General features: G+C 38.5%; 1 protein-coding gene across 5 annotated transcripts in view; it reads left to right on the top strand.

The window, feature by feature from the left end:
• The window catches only part of ctnna2 (catenin (cadherin-associated protein), alpha 2), a 186,013-nt gene that overhangs the window by 114,472 nt on the left and 54,628 nt on the right, over window positions 1-16,913 (top strand). For all 5 annotated transcript variants that reach the window (XM_085912130.1, XM_085912129.1, XM_085912128.1 and 2 more), the window contains one exon: window positions 11,019-11,099. In XM_085912130.1, coding sequence (XP_085768256.1) covers window positions 11,019-11,099 — 81 coding nt within the window. The remainder of the gene's footprint in view (window positions 1-11,018; window positions 11,100-16,913) is intronic.

Raw genomic sequence — 16,913 nt, 5'->3', positions numbered from 1 at the left:
CATTTCAGAGATAATGTCGATGGGCTGCTGGGAAAGGATTGCGGTGACGATATTTGTACAAGTGTGGCTGTCACTGATGTTGGATGACATGGTTGTGTGTACACAAGGGACCCCAACCTTTAGGAGATTGAGGTTTCTTGCAGTGGAAAGAAGGCTGACATGAGTCTGTGTATTCACTATAATGTTTGACTTGTATTATTTACACAATCTTTCTATAAATAAGTGCGTAGTAGGCAGCAATCTTCTGACTGGATCTGTGGATTAGAGTGCAATACATCCATCCTTTCATTTGCTCTAGCACTTGTCATCATCCAGGTCGTGGGTTCACTGGAGTCTATGCCGGCTACAATTTAAAACCCTAACTTCCGAACTGTTCAATGGACTATTTGGCCACACACACTGCAGTGCTAAACTAACAAGTATACTTACAGTGGTTAGTGTTGCCGTTGCGACAATGCAAGTAGTTTTAAAGAGGTTATTTGACAGGAGGAAGATATTTGATGCACAGTGATGCATATTTTGCCTCTGCACGCATCATCGGTGTTCCAGAACCGAGACATCTTGTAGATCCATCAACGTAACTTTGAGAAATTGACAGTGGGTTGACGCACACATGAAATAAACTGAGCAATGAGACATTTGTACCATTAAAAGAAGAACAATAGTTTATTCTGAGAAGCATTAGGCGTAATATTTATATACACTGCATTCTTGAAAAAGCAGACACTAATTTTCAGTGGAAAGTTCACCGAGAGTTCACTCAGCTAAATACTCATTGGTCCTGCTTACTGGAATGTGTGCATGAATAGTGAGTCACAGCGAGATTTGATGGCCATCCGAATGGCTTCATGCCGCGGTATGTCCAAGGCAAGGTGATCCCCCTAGAGACAGAAGAGGCAGACGGTGATTTAGCCATGTCACAACACAGAGCAGTCACATTGAGAGTCAAACATCCTTTCCAAACTAAAACAAGGGTATACTTCTACACCTGCCAGTATTTTTTATCAGATTGTTCTCAGAATAGTACATTTGTCCTAAGTACAGTCAAGATAAAGAACAGGTACAAGTATCAGACACATTGAGTCATTACCCTGGTCCACTTACAATTTGTTCAACAAAAACAAAACAAAAAAAAAACATATCAATTATTGTATGAGTAATGTGTTCCAGTTGACACCATCGGCCACCCCACAGACAATAGACAGAGGCACATGAAATAAAACATCATCTCTGGAATGCTTTATGCAAGATATGCAAGATAGACTTTATGGTGACTCACAACGTTCTTCTCTTAACACCTTTTGTTGAGCAAGGTTTCTCCTTGAATAAAAGGGCGCAGAAAAGCGTCACAGATGCGTCTTGTGCGTTACAGACCGAGCTCATAGGTGCTGCGTGACCCAATGCGTCGGTCACGTGATGCAACGCAGTAGTTGGTGCCCACGTGAGTAGGCCTTAAGGGTGCTATTCTATATAGTAGAATTTAAAGCTTGGTTTACTCTTTGTGTATATCCTCTGACTTCCTAGATGACTCTTTCTGCCAAATAACTTTATTTTATGCTCCTCAGTGACCTACAAATTCACCCGGAAGCCAGCAAGGCTATTTTTTTAACTTTGATATCTAAAAAAAGCATTGTCTTTTTTTTGTTGTTGTTGTTTTTTGCATGACTGCTTTGGCTCGTTGCCTCAGCATGAACAGAAGCATTCACATATCCAATACACTCTGTTGAAGAGCAGATTTGAGTCCGTGATGTAAAATCCTGCAATTCTTGAAAATTTTCACTTCTCAATAATTAGGGTTCCTTGTGTGAGGCAAGTCCCCAAGCCTTGGATTATGAATAGGATGGAGGCAGATGAATACGTAGTTCAAGGATGTCTTGTGTTTCATGTTTAGCACACTAAACCCTTCATCTTGAAAGTTTGAAATGACTCCGTCTTTTAATTGAATCCCCATCAAAATGTTAGCATCAAAGTAAAAAAAAAAAAAGTAGCAGTGCCATGCATTTATATTTGATAGAGGTACTTCAATCGTCTAAAAAATGTGGTCAACACTAAACAGTCTAACTGATTTGTAATGTACTTACACAAAGATGAGCAGCGTTGGAAATGAATGAATGAATGGATGTTACAAATACATGAAAAATGCACTTTCAACTAGTTCCTTTAAAACCCAAATAGCCAAAGGAAAACTACAGCATACCTCGAGTTAGTATTACAGCCGAAGTCATTTGCTGTTATATTACATTCACAATTTCACAATGTTGAGATGACACCATCCTTGTCCATGGATTTTGTCCTATGCGGCCATGCAGTCTGAAGAAGAGTGAAAAACAGTTGTTATCACATCATGAAGCGACTAGGATTCAAAACTGCATCCTTGATTAAAAAGCAGACTGCTGTCTCTGGCAGCAGACAATGGAAGGTAAATCCTCTGACAAGAGAACAAAATCCACAAGCTGTCCTTGTGCTAGTGGGTGCGTATATCTTCCCTTTTGCTCAGTGTTTCAACATTTGACTTATTCCCTCATAGTGCGAGGCCCCTCAAATACGAATAATCCATTTCAACTGCAGAAAATGCAAGAATGTTGAACTAAATTCTTTGCCGAAGTCATGTTTCGTGGTCATTTGGATACAATGAGACAGATTTGTTCAATGTGAGGCACACTTTGATGAACATACTGTGAACCGTACTCCACCCTCTTTCTCACACTGAATCTAACATTTTGCAATTGTTTCATCATCCAACATTAAAAAGGAACAATCCACTGCCTGAAAAAAAAAAAGTACTCGTGTTTTGTATGATTTCTGTCTTGTATCAGAGAATAATAGACTTCAACATAGAGTCGAATCAACAAATGAATCTCCGACTGTCTTATTTAAAAATAAAGACTTTGTCCATGACCCGGCATGAGGACTGTGTCTGGCTAAGAATGGCAGATTTCGTAAGCATAGAAATATTAAATATGTTCTGCCATTGCAGACATTTTGTGTGGCCGCATTACATAGCAAAGCATGTCTAGACCCACTAAATTATATAGGTTATGGAAAATTATCTGCAGTAGGCACATCATTGAATAGGCTAAGAGTCACTAGGTACATTATATTTTGTCCTTTCATACACAAATAACTGATTGAGCAGACCAGTGCAGCCTTTGTCAGTTTGTGATCCTATCAGTGTTCATTTTGATTTAGTTTGGTAGTTAACAATTCAAATGTAGACTGATTCATATGATGTCCCAAAGGCCCGCATTTGTACTGTTTCATAACAGTTTGATAAATAGCACCCACTAGTTTCAAGGTCGTAATCTGCATTATGTTTTTGGGAAATGAGAAGTCTCTCTTTGACCGTTGTCGGATTGCATTTTTAAGTAATAAGATGGAGATTCTCGTGTTTTGCATTGAAAAATACCTACTGCATCGAAATACAATAACTGACCAGGATTCTTTGACCAGAACCTTTGATACTAGTTAAGGTACCAAATTTAAATCAAACAAAAAACAGAGTGCGTTCAGAAATACGCTCTAAACACACACTGCTTCACGTTCAACGTTCAGAAAGTCAGAGAGCATTGTTCAAATGTGCCTCAAAAAAAGGAGTGCCAGAGCGCACGCTGGGCACTCCAACTCGGGACTCGCGCGTCAAGCAGTACAGATGCAAACAGTACGAGCACAAGCTGCTGATCGGTGCAGAACTAAGAATGCCCACAGAAATGAATAGAGGGCCCACACTGCCTATCCGAACATACCTACTATCAGAGTGCTGTTAAGGCGTCCGAGTGAATTTCCGAACTCACCCCGGGGAACGGTGATACAGTAAATGAGTTCCATGCTCTGAGTCTGCCTCACAGGTGGCCATTATATTTTTGGTTAGCCCTTTCTTGATGTCATCAATAGCAAATAGGCTTTTTGTGGGTAGACAAAGGATAGATATAAGGACGGCGTCAGCCATGATAATTCTCCTGCTCACAGCATCAGGCTTTGAGGAACATGTGCCTTGTATCATTACAGAAAGAGCACTCGGGATTCAAGCACGTTGCCATTTTCGCACACAATGTCTGTCCCCGTGTTGGCCGCCGTATACGCAATGTGCTATAGTCATGATGTTGTAATTTGCATGTTTCTGTTTGATAACATATTGATGGCTGCTTGACTCGAGGATGATTTTCCTAAATAATCCCTGATTAGAGCCACCTCATCTCATCGCCCACCAGTATGAGCAGCTTGACTCGTCATTATACCGGCTTACAGAAATACATATTTTCCCGAAGCCTGCATGATCCCCGACAACCATCACCTTTACTTTGGGTGCTTGAGTAGGCACATGTTCTCGTTGCACGATGTAGTGAAGTAAAAAAAAAAAACACGTACTGGTGTTATACAGAAGCCTGTTCTTTTTTTTATGATAGCATTACATCTTTTTCGGGAGGTGACATGTTGGAGAAATGTAATGGAACTGAAGTGTGTCTGAAAAGCTTGTTTTCCTGTCACTCGGTTCAGGTTAGTGGAGCTGCACTTGCTTAAAATTGTGCACTTGACACAATTTGGTTAAGAGCTCATACAGTGAGCTCGTTTTGACAGTTTAGAACGGTGAGTGCAAAGAAACCAACAGGCAAGTTGGCATCAGGGGTGAACAAAGTTTCTATTTATATTAGTTTCTAGTTCTATTTTATGTACGCATTTCTTATTCTCCTCATTATTTTTTACGTTTGACACAGTGGAACTACCACTGTTGGCATCTTGTCACAGTTCATATGTCAAAAATGTCTGAGTCATATATCATTGTTTAAAAACAGTGGTTAACTTAAATGTTAAAATGTTGCTTGTCTGTACAATATGATGGTGACAGTTTGACTCTGGAACTGGTTATCCCAAATATCCTTTAGCAACATTTTATAATTAGAATCAGTTTAAAATTGACCAGTGTCATGGAACAGTCTGTTGATGACTTTGAAGATTCCATGGAATATATTCCTTTTTTTTTCTTTTGCTTTTGTTGTTTATCCACAACACATAATTTATTTCAGCACTGAACATTTTCAGTTCACGTCTTGGCTGCATGCTTCATGAATACCACAAATAATTTATTAGGCACAAAATGTGCCTCATTTTCTCCCATAGCTTAATCTTGATTGTGCTATTTTAAGTTTGGAGTCAGAAAAGCCAGTGAAGAGCATTATTTGAGGAGAGCAGAGATCACGAGTCAACAGACAATAATAGATCAGTTATTAAGGTTTCTGACCCTCTGCTACCAAAACGTCACTACTAATACCTTCTTGTGCCCCTGCCTGTCTTAAAAAAAAAATCCCTCACTTCATGTCCCTTGTTTGCTCTGATCCACTGTTCAGCGAGATTGGAGTGACGCAACTGAAGGAAGAGAGAATTGTGATGAAATGGGCTTTAGTCTGTCCTAGCATTAAGAACAAATCCTAAAATTGGATTGACTGATTCCTTGCTTTATCCATCTTCCATGACTCTTCTCTTGAAACTAAAACAGCACTTCCTTAAAATGAAATAAAATGCAAGTCCTTCCACCCCCAAAACACGTGCACGAGCCGAGACAAAGCGTGTGATAAATAGATTTTCTTTCTCTCTGCAGTGTAACAAAAGTACATCAATGATACTCGGACCCTCTTCTCACCCCATTGACTCTTTTTCTCTTTACCACAGTTCTGCTCTCATAGATATCACACCACTCTCATTTTCTCACCCTCTCCACCCTATTCCCAGCATCCCCCTCCCTCTACCCCACATGTCTCCTTTCCCCAGCTCCTCTTCCTGCAGTCCCTCCCTCGCAAACTACTTGCTATTCAGTTCAGGGAGACTGCAAGCAGCGACGCTCTCGCTGGCCATGCTGCTGCTGCAGGACAAGACTTGTCTTTTTTTTTTTAATTCATCCTCTACTTTTGCACTGATAACCAGGCATTTCCTCCATTCCTCTTGAACATATACACTTAAAACCCTTGCCTTTCTTCCAGCACACTTTAATGCTTCCCATTCTGTGTGTTTGGATGGTGTTTTTAAGGAATGTACCTGCACTATAGATCCATCCATACAATTTTCCAGCAATCGTTATGCAAGTGGTGGCCTCTCCAGAGAGTGTCTCGAGAGGTTTTCTGTATATTGCAAAGACATGCTGAAATTTACTCATAATAGAGAAGGGCTGTACTCCATGTTTCTCAATCACATCAAAGCCAGAATAGATTCTTAGAAACACCATAATGTTCAAAGGATGGCTACCAAAAAAAAAAAAAACTCTTTAAGATGAAGACTGTTAAGCACATTTTCAAGTGAGACCGTTAGTTCAAGGTACAATGAAATCTTTCGGTATGTTGTCATCATCAGCATGAAGTTATGAAGGAATGTTTGCTTTTTATTAAGATGTCAGCATACATAAATAAGTAGTTCAGTGCATGTGTGCATGTATAAAACGGTTTTTATTCGCACATATATCGTAAACTCACAGATTATTTTACTTGCTGTCAGCTCAACAGTTTACCTTTAAAATTAAAATGATAAACACTCAATCTTTTTTTCCCAATTCAGGAATGCACCTGAGAAAAAATTTGACATGTAAAATAAATAAATACATAAATAAATAAATAAATAAATAAATAAATAAATAAATAAATAAATAAATAAATATAATTTCTAGGGCTGAAAGATGGTCATTTCTTACATTTCAGACTCAGAACTGTGTTTGTACTGTATATCAGCCTATACTTATAGTTCCCTAAACTATTATTTCATACATGCAATGAACATGATGATAAGCTTCATGCATCTCTACACCAATACCCCGCTTGACCGTAAAGATGCTAATAGCCAACGACAGCCCCGGAGTCTAAACACGAGACTGTGTAATGAGAGGAGTAAGCAAACAGGCATCAGCCATTAAACATACGCAAGTACCAGAAGGCACTCTGGAGCCACCTCAAGCGATGCCATTCCCGACTGCATTAACTCTAAGTGACAGCAGTATTCAAGTCCCAAGAAGCACCGTTGTAGATACTTTAGGCCATCATGTAAAAGAGAGCAGAAAAAAAGGTTGCAAATCATTGGATAAGCAACACATGGGGCTGAGTTCACTGCATCTGTTGAGCTTTTCGGCAATTATCATCAAAAAACTGTCACATCAACTCACGTAATATAAATAATTATTCCATATATGAGTTGTTGTGTCTGATCCTTTTATTCATCAACTTATTTAAGGTTAACAATATTAATGTTAGCGTTCATATCTGCCGTATATATTTTACACATTATTCCAAATAATTTGAGGTGACTTAGATGGCATTCAAGGTCCCCGTGTTTTTCAACATATTAAATGCCAAAACAATAATAAGCACTCATTGCATTGTTTTGCAGTACCCTGTAATCAAACTCGCTGATCCACCGCTGTGCCCTTAATGTCCACTTAATGAGAACAAGTCAAAACAGACCCATCCATGGTGCTACAGTCGAGGGAGCTTGGCGTATCTTAATGAGCATCTAGCTCCCTATTATCTACTGGTAACCTGACCAACATGTTAGCACTATTATCAAACGCCACCCAAGGCTCACACAAACACTTCCTCACCCCCTCGTTATCAGCTGGGCTTGTTTTTAAAGTGTTCCACAGACGGTGTAACCACATTGGACGGTAATTGTACCTCTCACTCCTGCCTAATTGAATTGACAACGAGCCGGAATTGATATCATTTAACACATTGATCTTAGGAGACAATGAGACAAAATACCCCTTGTCCTCCCCCACCTGTCTTAGTGCTTTCCCTCTGATTTAACTGCCCATTTCTTTGATTTGCCATGTTATTGCCGATGAGCTACCGGATTCATCCCGCCCGTCTTGTGTTTTATTGTTTCTCTGCCGTTGTCACTTTATATTGCAATAATTTGTAAGCGTAGAGTTGGGGAGACCATTATTGAGTACGCACAAATAAATGTTGATCACCTGTTTCTTTTTCATGCTCTTATTTGGGCATGATTGTCATTCTTGCTCTCCAATGTAAAGCATGACTTCAGCTACAATGCGAAAAAACAACAAACTGACATTCTTGCTGTATTAAACAAAATTAAAGGACATGCTTTTCAATGAGCACAGTGAGGTAGTGCTTTTCCCCCCACAGTTATGAGATTTTAGTGTGGAGTTTGTATGTTCCCTTCTACTTGCGTCAACATTATGAGTAGAATATGACTTTCTCCGACTTTAATTTGTATAATGTGTGAGTCGTTTTTTGTCTGTGATTGGTTGGCAACGGGTCCAGGATGTTCCCAGCTGCTTGCCCATAAGTAAGTTGGTTAGGCTCCAGTTGACAGAAGACGCCGATGAGGACAAATAATGGATGGATGATTTCAATGAGTAGTGATGCCAGACAACACATGTTTTTCTGTTGGACTGTGGACAACTGAGGGCAAAATAAATTGTACCACAGAGTAATTTAGTGACATAGGTTTTGATTCCAGTTTGAGTTGAGACCTTATGTAATCTTTTTTGTTTGTTGTTGTTTTTTGCAATTTTCTCATTTTTTAATTTTTTTTATTTATGCATGCAATGCATTCCCCAAAAGTTGAAAAAGTGGGAAAAGGGAAATTTGTGGGATTTATTATGATTATCCTAGGTTTTTTTAATTTATTTTTATTTTACAAAACATCACAACTTTACTGAAATGTGTGTCTGTTTTAGTTCAGTCAAACAAATATTCCCAGGTCCCTCAACCTTTTCAGCACCATGCACATATGTCTCTACACACTTGTTTATTTCTAGGAAATGTCTGGGATGCTCTTCATGGGAGCCTACATACTGTAACGTGTTGGGATAAAGAATGTGGGCACTTAAGAAAAGAGGCAGAGAAACATCATTTGGGCACGTGTTAACTGAGAAGAAAAGTAACATTCCATTTTGTGGTAGTCCAGAACGATTCAATCAGTGTCACTGCATGGTAGACAATACAATCAACAGCCAACTGTGGTGTCAAGTTTGTAATAGCACATTTGCTTACAGGGGACAGACACCTGAATGGCAGTGGAGGAATGCCAGCGCAGAGAAAAATGTAGACGCATAAATGAACATAACACGGGGAGTCTGTTTGTCTGTTCCACTTTATTTGTCATGCACATATGCGTGTCAGCCAAAACTGGTGTACGTATCCTTCAGACCGAGCCAGTGTGACGCATTGAGTAACCTATGATTCACCATTTTGATCTGCCTTGTTTATAATATTTGTGATGGGGAAATTCATGCGTGGTGTTTTTAATTGCTTGTTTCATATTTTCTACCAAATATGAGAACCCCATCTTCCTATTCCTCACAATGCTGTAATGATCACAAAGATGTAAAATGAGACTTTAGGCAATTATAAGAACTTCACATGCCTTCTAAATGCCAGTAGGATGCTAACATAACAAGGGACAGGTACTGTCCCCTTTGGCAAGCACTACTTTGATATGTTAATCTCCTTTACTCAGATGAAATTGTTCAGAGTTTTAAGAAATTGTGTGGGACATTTAGTAAAAACTATTGTTTTGCAGTTGGAAGCAGTAATGCTCCCAAAAGTGATAAGATATACAAACTGGCTCTTTTCACATTTTCCCAGTTCAATTAAGGTTGTTGATTATGCATTAAATTGTGTGAATACAAAGTGTCCTCAGAGATGTTCCTGTTAAGCTTCTTTTATTATTATTATTATGATTTATTTTTTAATATTGTTTTGGTGCTAAACATCTTCATACAATACAATACATCTTGATTCAATCCTCTTTGTCCCACTGGTGCCAAAAAGACACATTATTCTTTTTAGGCAGCAACACAGTGACTAATGTCATGTCCTTCGCTTTGGAATAGACGAACTAGCTCAACGATGCATTCACATAGCTGCTTGTACGAGTTTGAAGCACATCGAGGCCAACCACTGAATACCCAATTAAGTTTCTTTCCAGTTTCATTCAATGTGCCGTAATGTGTCACAATAACATAATAAATCCAGATGCAGAGTATCTAAGATAGCATCTTGTGGTTTTGTCACTAATTCTGCAATAGGTTTGTTCAAAATGGCTTTGTCTCGGGCGATGTAAGAGACAAATTATTTCTTTACTGCAGTTGCACTTGATGCTTCTCCAGCTAATTCATCAATGGACCATGCTAGGAGGCATACATGTCCCTGCAAAGGCTTATGAGCTTGTGCTCGCCTCCTTGCTAGGATTGTTGCCTAGCAACAACACAACTAATTTTGTATGCTGGTATTGCTTTGTCAGAAGATCAGCATGTGTGTGTGTGTGTTTTTTTTTTTAAATATTATTCTGTTGATCATCTCAGTACACTTTTAACTGAACTGAGAAATTTATGAATCTGATGCAAATTAGAATTAAAATCTGTTTCAGATGTGTTTACCATCACCCACCCCACTTCTTTAGGATTTGTACATTCTTATCTGTAGTAAATAAGAGCTCTTCCATCATATTTGATGTTTGTAGGTCAGAAAACCATTTTTCTGTTTGTTTGTTTGTTTGTTTGTTTGTTTGTTTGTTTGTTTGTTTGTATTTAAACTTGAGAATCAAGAAGGAGCCCATTGTAAATGCTTGCAAATATTTTCATGATAACACATTCAGACTACATTCAGAATATTATTCATATAGTGGCTATACTTATATACATCTTGCAATATTCCCTGAGACTCATACATTTCCTTAGATTATTCATTTACTCACAAACTTGTGGAGAATCATCTGCACATGTAGTTGCACGCTCCATCTTGAAGCCACAAGCAACAATTGGCAATGCGGGGAAGCGATCCTTGGGGGAACTGACAACAGCCAAATTGAATTTTGCCAGATAGGTACAGTTGCTAGGTAACATTGAAAATGGACTCGTGTGTCAGGGAGAACTGACAAGTCAGAAGGAGTTCCTTGATGAACTGCATTTTCAAAATGCTCTGCACTGAACACATCACATATGCTTAGATGAAATGTTTAAAACAATAACCCTGCATTTATGTTGTTGTTGCTGTTTTGTGATTATTATTTTACAGACTGGCAGAAAAGAGAAAGGAGATCCGCTCAACTCAGCTATTGACAAGATGACCAAGAAAACCAGAGACTTACGTCGGCAGGTTTGTGTTATTTACTTGATACTTTACTTGGATGTTGACAGCGATTTTTCCTGCAAAATTGCTGAATTAAGTTTGATCATTGGTCATTTAAAAATTTCTCGGTCATTTATTATGATTTTTTTGCAAAAATATGCAGAGACAAATATTTGTAGTTGTAGGCACTATCCTTAGTTGTCCTACCAGAGATACATATCGTACAACATATCGTATTACTTTGCTTTCAATGGCTTCAAGTTGATCATAAATCACATAATCCTGTATGTGACTTTTTATCCAAAATAATTTAATAATTACAATTATTTTCATGATAATCTGATCCATTATTATTCAGCACTAACTATTTCTTCTTGAACATGGATTAATGAAAATAAACTCACTCACAGCAAATTTCATACATGCAATTAAAAAAATAAAATTAACATTTAAAATGTTCAACAATGTACCATCATGAAATAAGTAAAACTGCTGGTCAAAGTATTACGTCACATTTCCTCCAGCTCTTTTATAAATTGTGAAGGAGAGGCAACCTTTGAAAAATATTGACGGCCCGTTAGCACATACGCATTTTAAAAGATTTCATCATGTCGATAAGTCTCTGCCTTTGCAACATTTAAATGGGCACCACCTCATTGCCAACGTTCAGCGCAATTGATTATGCAATTTCGTTTCACCGAGCTCCTTTTGTTGTCATATGCAAAACAATGTCAAAAACGATTCTGCTCATGTTGTGTTTTTCTTATCGAGAATTGGCTCGTTGCTCTGTAGAAAATAGTTGCCAGAGGAGTCAGAAAACTGACTGTGCTTTTGTAAACTACTTAATTGCCTCTTTGCACTTTAATCGCTCACACCTATGCCACTTCAAAACATTGAGACAGTATAAAAATAATCGTTGAACATTTTTAATTGCCATAAAAAATGTGTTAACTACTGTAATTACAAAAGCATATGAAAACAAAACAAATTTCAACTTCTTTCTTTTACATTGTTTTCAACATGGGTGTCCACAATTCTGTCCGAACATTATGATATTGCCTTTTGTAAAGGTGATGTCTTACCTGTCTATTTTTTAGTATGTATGCTTTACACCAAGATAAAAAAAAAGAAAAGAAAAATAAACCATATTTTTTTCTGGGTGTGTAGCAATCTTATGAAAGGGTAAGACATACTTTTTATATGTGATGCAAGCCAAGACGAAGAGAAAGGAGAACATTTGAACAGCAAATACACTTGTGCCATGCATTGCATGTCACACTAAACCAGGGCAGTCACTAGATCTATTAGTGGGGCAGTTTTCACAGCACCAATTCTGGTCTGGACCAACACTAAAGATTGTGTCACAGTGGTTGCTGATCTATCCTGTTAGGCTCATGCAGTCACCCTCTGGGCATCAAGTTGCTTAGTCATTCTGGCCTCTGATACTACTCAGTATTGGCGGGACAAATAATTTGTCCCCCCATCCCGTGCCATTTATACAGTGACAGAAAAAAGGAGGAAAAAATATTGCGTTAAACAGGCAGAGGATACTGACTCAATGCTGAGTTGAAGTCGTACCACAAAAAAAATAGTGTAAATTCTAACATGTCAATATTTTAGTTTGAACATTTCAACTTGTTTGGAGGTAAAGTCCATTATCTGCCTGAGATCGCAAAGAAAATTTGCAGCGCACATTCAAAATTCCGATTTACTCGAGGTTTTTACCCTGAAATGAATGTCGATCATTATGAATAGGGAAAATGAATACAAATGTGAAAATGAAGAAAAGCAGGATGAATCATGCTTTACCCATTGTGAACAAATTCACAGTCCTTATGATGGAGAAACGGAAAATGACTGCACACGTTTTCTTTGGAAAAATTCTATTCAAAAATGCTTCTTTGAGAAAAGGTCACCTCATATTTGAACTGAACGTCAAGGTACCCCCCTCCCCTTCACAGACATTTACAGTTTGCTCCTGAACCAAACTTTGGTGTCGTGCTAGATTCTCTCTACTTGCACAGAAGAGTTGCGACCTTGTCCTCTGCAACTTTTGAAGACCAGGGAATTATTCCAGATGGGAAACTATAACTCCCTTCCTCCCATGGGGGGCATTTGATGAGGCTGTCTGACTAGCTGGCAGGTGGTACTCATTTTAAAGAGGATGTTCCATTGACTCCAGAGTTGACTTGACAGAATGGGTGCAAAGCACCCATATAGGCATTACAAAGAGCTTTGATATTGTAATACACCACATCAGGTGTCATTTTGGCTCTCCGAAGTACGGGGCCCTTTCACTGGGGAGGAGCACACCTGCTGTATGGGCATTTCAAGCCTTTCTGCTGCTTTTGTTAAAAGGTGGGATCAATTAATGAGCAGACAAGCATAAATGACAGTTTGCATTTGTAAAATGAAAGCAGGCTGGAGCGAACATGCCTTATGACACCAGCAATGTGCAGCATTGTGTTCTCTGATGTTCAGTGGTGAATACAAAAGAATACGAAGCGTTTTGTTACCCCACTGTAGACTGTGCGCGTCAACCTTGTACGCTCCGCTGCCAAATACATGTCTTCAGAATGAAATATAGCTTAATACATTTCCAAACATGGCAGCAAGATGGAATACTGGCATACAATCCAAAGGGTACCTCTCGCCCAAAGTCATCTTGGATAAGCTCCTGCTCATCTGCCACTCTAATAAGAACAAACCCGTTGGAAACACTTTTTTTTTTGTCTTGAAAGTGGCTTGCTCTATTTGTCGATGCAAGGTTCACGGTTGAACAAATACTGGATGCCGTTTAAAGGGGTCTCCTGAAATTGATGACTTTGTAGGTATGAGAATTCTGTCTGACACCTGTAAAAATAAATAAATACGTTTGGGATTAGATGGATGGATGGATGGATGGATGGATGGATGGATGGATGGATGGATGGATGGATGGATGGATGGACGGACGGACGGACGGACGGACGGACGGACGGACGGACGGACGGACGGACGGACGGACGGACGGGTCCATCTATCCATTTAGATATCCAAACCCTGTACAAATATATATTTTATTGTATTTTAATAATAAAGTTTAACTCTCTTTTATCCTACCATTCTCAAATTTAAATGAAAATAAATGTCTTTACAATCCTTGTGCCCTTGTAAATTGAATCCATTGCATTTTATTTTTCGAATGTCATTCGTAACATTTTTGCGCTGGGTGTACGCCACAGCTTGCCCAAAATCAGATGTATTGGGCCCCAACGCAACCAGTTTGTTGAATTTAAAGTTTACTTAAAAATTGCATGAATGATCATTTAATTGTTAAAACTTTAATTAAATCTTAATCTTAATTTAAATTTAATTGTGATGAGATAACCGCTTTTTGCTTGTTCTTAACGTCCCTTTCAGTGTTCCACTGAGCAAAATGATGCTGCCCAGAGGAGGTCTGCATGGATGTAATGTGGCTTCAATTTCCCTTTACTGAGGTTATTTGGTTTTCTTCAGTATGGAAACTTGTTGATATTGAATCATCAGTGATTCTGTTAGTAGCAGTGCACACACTTTTTGCCTCATTTGTTTGAAGTGATGCAATGATCACACAATCATTAAAGTTCTCACTCATCTACTCAAATAGTACGTACATATGCCCTACCCAAGTTTCTGTATTATATTTGTATGCACTGCGTTAAAGTAAACACTTGAAGTTCACACTTTGCAAGTATGATATTACACCTAAATACTAAAATGTGATGTGCTGGAATATTTTAAGCTGTCAGGGCTGGTAAGAGATTTGCAGTCAGGAAGAGTTGATGACTTAGCTTGGACTGCTGTTGGCGGTGTAGCAAAATATATAACTAATATAAGTCACTTTTTAAGCCTGAACTTAGATTTTGCATTCCAAACTGCAACTGTAATCATAAATGCAAGTGCACAGGAGGGCAAGTTATGTTCCTCGGGGTGAAACGAATGTGTGTGATATCTCCGGCCGCATGTATGGACAAGGGCACATTTGTAGCATGGAAAAGAGTGAGCATTCAAAATGGAGTGTTGATTTAATTGGTATGCATTTAGCAACCGAGCTGAATAAGTTGTTTGAAATGAGCCATGTGTTTTACTTCTTATCATTCTGTGTGTAATGAATGCATCTGTCAAGTCATCTCTGTGGGCCCTATTTGACTGATGGCTAATTCTAGGATTCCCCATGGCACAACAGCATCACATGTTGTCTGGCTCCCTTTTTCTTGCTCTCCTCAATGGGATCTTGAAATCATTTCCATTTTTGCCATTAGTTTGTTGATTGGTGCATCTGTTCCTAATTGTTATGGGTTATAGAGTTAAGGCAAAACAGCTGCCACAGTTCACAAATTCAAGATTTAGTGGGATTTTTTGTTTCTTTGTTCTCGCAAAGTTTATGTATTTATTTATTTGTTTTACAGTGGAGCCTATGAGCTACTACTGGTCTAAAGTTCAAAGGAAAAAAGCAAGCCCCCTCACCCCCTAAGTATATCTTGTCCAAGTATATTGTACCTGTCATATTGTGCAGACAGTACATTACACAAACTTCCATTTGACTTTTTTTTGTACCTTTTTTCCGAGGATGATAAACTTTCAAATGGCTGAAATCCATTCAGTGAAATATGGTCTATACACCTTCCATTGTTTTGATCAGACGCGTGACAGCGAGGTAACGCGACCTATGTTTATCAGACTGTCGGTGATCAATTATTCAGCCTTCGTACATTTTTTTTCTCTTCTCGTCTTTCATGCCAAACTCGCTGATAGATATCTTCTGTGAGAGTTATTACTTGATTTTTGATTTGCTCAGGCTGTTTCTTCTCAGCCGTGACTCCAGCCCTTCATGCTGTGATTGCTTTTGACATTTTAATAAGAACTGTTCCTGTGCTGACCCCAAGGTATCCGATGCGATGTGTTGTGAATCACAAGAACAGTCAACACAAAGCAAAGTGCAACTGTAAACAGTTAGAAATCTTGATATCCGTGTTTCTTCACTTGTCAAATTATTTTACTTTCCTGAAGATGGAATTGAATTGAATGACCCCAAGCTCTCCGTCTAAAAATGTCTTCGTTTGCTAACTGCCATTGATCCAACATCGTGTTTCTGGCACAATTGCAACCACAATTGCAATAAGTACAATTCAAGGTGCTATCAGTGGCCCAATGTGTCTGAAATACAGAAACATACAGTAACCCTTTGCTACATTGCGGTTCGATTATCGCGGTTTCAGTACATCGCGGATTCCGCCCGCCTAAAAAAAAAAATCACAAATTCAAAATTATATCCACATTAAACGAGGGATTACTGTATTCCCCATCCATCAAACTTTCATCCAGGTGTCTTTGCATGGATACCAACAAATCAGTGGGGCCTATGATATATGAGTTCAAAGAGAAATAGTCTATTGAAGGACAATTTTTGGAGTGCGTAATTTTACTGTAAGAAGTGGAAAAGATATTCATCATAACTATATTCATTGAGAAACTTCTCACTGACTACAATAATAGCAAATAATATTTTCTCTTTCCACAGTTGCTTTTCAGCAAAATGTTTCTTTCATCTTCAAAGATCAAGGATCACTTGTCAATAAGCTATGTACTTTGTCGATGTCCTTCAAAAATATTGTCAATATTTTTTACCTTATTCCACCTCTGCAACATGTGTTAACCTTAGCTTTGTGTTGTTTCTTGAAAGCTGCAGCATACACAAGACGTATGAGACCAGATGTCTAATTTAGAAATAAGCGGACAAGGTATCTCGCATTCAGAACATGCCCAAGATGTTATTGTGGTCAGTTTGCAGGCCCCAAATGTCCTTTGAGTTTGTTGATT

This window comes from Syngnathus leptorhynchus, chromosome 5 (genome assembly GCF_054491065.1).
Source record: "Syngnathus leptorhynchus isolate UIUO chromosome 5, UIUO_Slep, whole genome shotgun sequence".
NCBI lineage: Eukaryota > Metazoa > Chordata > Actinopteri > Syngnathiformes > Syngnathidae > Syngnathus > Syngnathus leptorhynchus.
The sequence above is the reverse complement of the archived record's forward strand: the minus strand, read 5'-3'. Positions and strand labels throughout refer to the sequence as shown.